The sequence below is a fragment of the Phaethon lepturus genome, unplaced genomic scaffold, assembly GCF_000687285.1.
Source record: "Phaethon lepturus isolate BGI_N335 unplaced genomic scaffold, ASM68728v1 scaffold29613, whole genome shotgun sequence".
NCBI classification, from domain to species: Eukaryota; Metazoa; Chordata; class Aves; order Phaethontiformes; family Phaethontidae; genus Phaethon; species Phaethon lepturus.
In genome coordinates, this window is record NW_010530195.1 from 1 (window position 1) to 4,786 (window position 4,786).

The window sequence follows — 4,786 nt, forward strand, 5'->3', positions numbered from 1 at the left end:
TGCTGCTGGTATGGGGCCAGGTGTCAGCCCGCTGCAGACCGGGACAGGGCAGCGAGAGGGACCAGTGCCGCAGCTGGCATTCTGGGGGTCCCGTGGCGCGTGGGGTCCCGGCAGCCATGCACCCAAAGCGCCCGGGCAGTGCTGTCCGGGCAGGGTGATGGTGGGGACCTGGCATCCTATCCACGCCAGTGAGCGAGGCATGCAGATGCGGAGCTTAGGGCGCGTTGGGTGCCAGGAGAGCTGGAGGAGGCAGCCTCCCAATGTCATGGATGGGTTTTGTCTCCAACTCCTGGTCTTGTTTTTCCGTCGCTCTCCACCGCCACTCCAGGAGCTGTGTGTTGTTAAATGGACGCTCTCTTGCTTTCTCCATCCTCCTGGCACCTGGCAGACAAGGTTCTGATGGAGCTGATCGAGCCGTATGAGCTGCGAGCGGCAAAGCTGCGTGAGTTCCTGGAGGACGTGAAGCCCTCACTGCATTACGACATCGTGCCTCTGGTCGACCCCTACGGCCCCTCGGTCACAGACCCCGATCTGCAGTGCTTGGTGGTCAGCGAGGAGACCCGCAGGGGAGGGGAGGCCGTGAACAAGAAGAGACTTGAAAACGTAATGCCTGCGCAGGAGCCTGGTGGGCTGCCCCTTCCTGCCCTCTTGCCCCTGCCTGCCACTGGCTGTGGGCTGGTGAGCAGCCGCGGCTGTTCGGTGCCCCAGCGTGCCACGGCCCGGGCTTAAGGGCAGGATGCCAGTGCACGTGTCTGTCAGCATCCTGCAGATGGGTGCTGAGTGCCGAGCTGCCCCCGGCTGCGTGCGCCCCACGGGTGGTGCAGCAGCCTCTGCACACAGCACAACCCCGGGCAGCGCTGCCAGCCCCACACGTGTGGAGGGTTGGGGTCAGACAAGCAGCTCTGTGGGCTCCCTTCCCCTCTCGGCTGCCAGGAATGTGTCCCTCCTGGGGATGGAGCTGCCCTGTGGGGATGCTGGGGGAGGCTGCGGCCTCGTTCGTGCTGGCCTTGACCTCCCGCTGAGACCCCTTCCCTCCACTGCGTCCCCACAGCTGCCGGGACTGACAGCTCTCAGGGGTCTCTTCTCTTTGCAGGGGCTCCCCGAGCTGTCTCTCTATGAGATCCTTTTGATGAAGGACCCTGACCACAGTCAGAACGAGGAAGAGAAGATCAGCTCCTCCAGCCTCCGGCAGAGGCTGCTGGGGACGCTGCTGCAGCCCCCACGGGTGAGGGGTTGCTTGGAAGAGCCGCCGGCTGTGATGGGAACAGTGTGCTGGGGAGAGGGGTGGCAGCCTCAGGAGCTGGAGAGCCAGCTCGTCACCCTGCTGTGGGGGGACAAGTTTCAGAGGATTGCCTGCCTGCTGCCTGTACTGGCCCCCGGCAGGATCAGGCCCCTGCTCTGCTGGGCCAGGACCTGTCATGCCCGTCTCCAGGCCAGGTGGTCAGGGTCCTTCTCCAGCAGTGCCCACATCCTCTGTCTGCTGGCAATGGCTTTCCTTCTTCCCTTAGCAAGACCCTGCCTTGCCTTCGCGCCCGTACGTGATCGGCCTGACTGGAGGAACCGGGAGTGGGAAAACCTCCATTGCCAAACTCCTGGGGCACCTGGGAGCGTTCCTTATCGACGCAGACAAGCTGGGCCACACCGTCTATGTCCCTGGTGGCCCTGCCTACGGGCCGGTTGTGGCAGCCTTTGGGGCAGGTAGAGCCACCGAAGGCTGTGGGGAAGACTGGGAGGAGGAAGAGGAGGGAGGCATGTGCCATTATCCTAACGTCCCAGGGAGCTCTCCTGGCCTGCACTCCCTTCCCCCACCATGGGTTTTGGGCTCCACACCACCCAGATGGGACTCTTTGGTTGGGCCTGAGCAAGGCAAACCACTGCTTTCCCAAAGTCTTGCGTGTCCCATGTCAGAGCTACTGTAAACTGGCTGCTGTGGAAGGCTAAACCAGGCTGCTGTTTGTCTAGGAAAAGCTCTTCCCTGTCCTTTTCTGGAGTAAGGTGATGAGCTGCCAGGTCAAGTTTTATAGCTCCTTTCTGGGTCCTTTTGAGAGCCCCGTGCAGAAATCCTTCCACTTTGACCTAGGCTTGCCGCAGGGAAGTGAGTTGGATTCATTCCTCCCAAGCCTGTTCTGCTTCTGTCTTGCAGAAATCTTGAATGAAGATGGGACAATTAACAGGAAAGTCCTTGGGGCCAAAGTGTTTGGAAACCAGGTAAGAGTGGCACAGAGACTGTCAATATTTAATCTCATGAGCAGGGAGCTTTCCATCTGTGCTGAGGCTTTTTATTTTTCAGCCTTTTGAGCTGATGATGCCTTCCTGACTGTACTTGCTGGCAGTGACGTACAGACAGGGCAGGACATACAGATCCTGTCTCTGTAGTCAAGTCAGCAGCGTGCTGGACATGCTCCTTTTGCCCTGGCAGCTGCTGCTCTTCCCTGTCCCCATCCCTGTCCTCTCTGTCGCACACTTGTCCTTCACCCAGCATGGAGCAACAGTCCTGACATACGTGGAGCCGGTGCTCTCTGACCCTGGCGAGGTTTGGGCTTGTGCTCAGTGGGGCTTGGTGATGTGGCAGCCGAGCCTGACCCTCTGTGCCTGGCTTTGTTGGCTGGGCCAGTGCTCAGCCTTTCGCTCAGGTCCTGCGGGCTGCTCCAGCCCAAGCGTGAACGCAGCTTGAGGGGTTCCCCTGAGAAGGATGGGTCTTACCTGGGTGCTGCTGCATGGGGAGCTCGCTGTGCTGTGGGGCAGGTCTTTGCAAAGGAGCTCTCACAGCAGAAACCAAGATTCTGCTGTGCCTGGCAGGGCAAGTAAAAAAATAGGAAAAAGAACCTTGACCCCATCAGCGGGCCAAGGGGTCATGGACCCCATCCACGCCTCTGGCCAGCGTGGAAGCTTTCCTTCCTTGCGCTTAGTGAGCAGGCCATGGGCCAGGTCTGTCCCTGTGCTTTAGCAGGTTCTTTCTGGGTGCCCTCTGTGACCGCTGCTGCCACCAGTGATCCCCTTGTTGGCTGCCCAGGGGTTCTGAGGCCAAGTAACCAAATCCTGTTGTGGTCCTTTCTAGGAGCAGCTGAAGAGTCTCACGGACATTGTGTGGCCTGAGATAGCTCAGATGGTCAAGGAGCAGATTGGGGAGGCAGATGCTCAAGGTAACTGGGGCGGCTCCCATCACAGCACAAAGGTGGGAGTTGGGTGCATGGTTTTGCACAGCACACCATGACTCAGAGCCCCCAGGAATCTGCAGCTTTTGGCAGCACTGTGGGTATTTTCCATGCTCAGACCCGCCTCTTCTCTGCTGGGCAGCTTGCTGGGGATTTTCACCAGTGCATCTCTGAGCAAACCCCTTCACTCAGCTGGGCTGGCAACTGGGACAGGCTTTACCTCAAGCTTCCTACACTGAAGGAGGGTGGAGGTTGCTTTCTGTTTCCCATGTGACTTCAAGTTTGGTTTTGGTGTAGTGCTCCAGCAGTGAGTGTGGTGTGTATTCCTTCTGGGGGCAGAATTTTTCCAGCTCTTGGGAGATGCTGTGGTAGTTCAATAGGCATTCGGCTGAAGGCATTGGCTTGCCGTGCCTGGGAGACCTGCCATCCCGGGTGCGCCCTTTCAGCAAACACTGCCTGCTGTTGTCTTTTCCACGTGAGGTTCTTTGGCTCAGCAGTAAAGTGTCTGTGCTGCCAGTTTGCAGGAAAATGTGACTATGAGTGTAAGCGGACTGGCTGAGTTGGACTGCAAGGAGTAGTCGTGCTGCCTTGCAATTACCAGGTAATGAGAAATGGCCTTGTCCCATAGGAAAGGCCGTGTGCGTGCTGGATGCTGCCGTGCTGCTGGAGGCTGGCTGGCAAGACATGGTCCATGAAGTGTGGACGGCCATCATCCCGGAGGAGGAGGTGGGTGATGTCCCTTGGCCTGTTGCTTGCTGCTGGGGCTGGTTCTCAGCTTCCCCTCCGAGCGCCTGAGTGTCCCCTCTGATCCTGCCAGGCTGTGAAGCGCATCATGGCCAGGGACGGGCTGAGCGAGGAGGCTGCTCGCAGCCGGCTGCAGAGCCAGATGACCAACAGCCAAAGGGTGGAGCAGTCGCAGGTGGTGCTGTGCACGCTCTGGGAGCCGGACATCACCCGCAAGCAGGTGAGCCTCGGGCTGGCTGCAGCACTGAGGTCTGTCTCAGGTGGCAGAGGGGCAGGTGGGTGACTGTGACAGGGACTGGAGGGCTCAGTGCTGTGCCTGGGTATGCTGCTCACCATTGAGGGTGCCTCTGGGCATGGCCACGAGGGGTGAGTTTGGGGATGTAAATGCAACAGGGAAGGGATGGGACGGGATGTGTGGGACCCTTGTGTGACGCTCCTGCCCCTTCCCGTGCTGTAGTGCCCCTCGCCTTGTCCCTGGCTTGGCCACCCCATGTGGGTTCTCTGGCAGGTGGAGAAGGCCTGGGACCTCCTGCAGCAGCGCCTGAGCCAGGACCGCAGCCTGTGAGGGGGTAGCGCTCCTCTCGACCGTCACGTGCCAACCCCGTGGATCCCACACCGGCGGGATGGGAGGCGAGGGTCCATGTCCTGGCATCACGTGCTGTCAGTGAGCCAGCCCGGGAGGAGTGCGGCGTGGGGGCGGAACCCCCCCGCCACGTGCAGCCCCGCGGAGGGGCCGGGGGCGTCCGGCCGTCCCCTGGTGGGGGAGGACACTGCAGCGGCTCCTCGGGCCAAAGGGCTGAGCCTGTGCTGAGGCCTGGACCGCCCCGTATGACAGTAAAGAGGCTTCTCCCTCTGTGCGGGTCCGTGTGCTGTCCATTTCCCTCCCG

The 4,786-nt window shown here is 60.5% G+C and overlaps 1 protein-coding gene across 1 annotated transcript; it reads left to right on the plus strand.

The window, feature by feature from the left end:
* Positions 1 to 388: 388 nt before the first annotated feature.
* On the plus strand, positions 389 to 4,464 carry COASY (CoA synthase; the record flags this gene model as incomplete). Its single annotated transcript, XM_010284203.1, has 8 exons — positions 389 to 603; positions 1,094 to 1,225; positions 1,509 to 1,698; positions 2,144 to 2,208; positions 3,059 to 3,143; positions 3,784 to 3,881; positions 3,973 to 4,119; positions 4,408 to 4,464. Coding segments are annotated over 8 exons (989 nt in total), but the record flags the coding sequence as incomplete, so codon positions are not given.
* Positions 4,465 to 4,786: the final 322 nt, after the last annotated feature.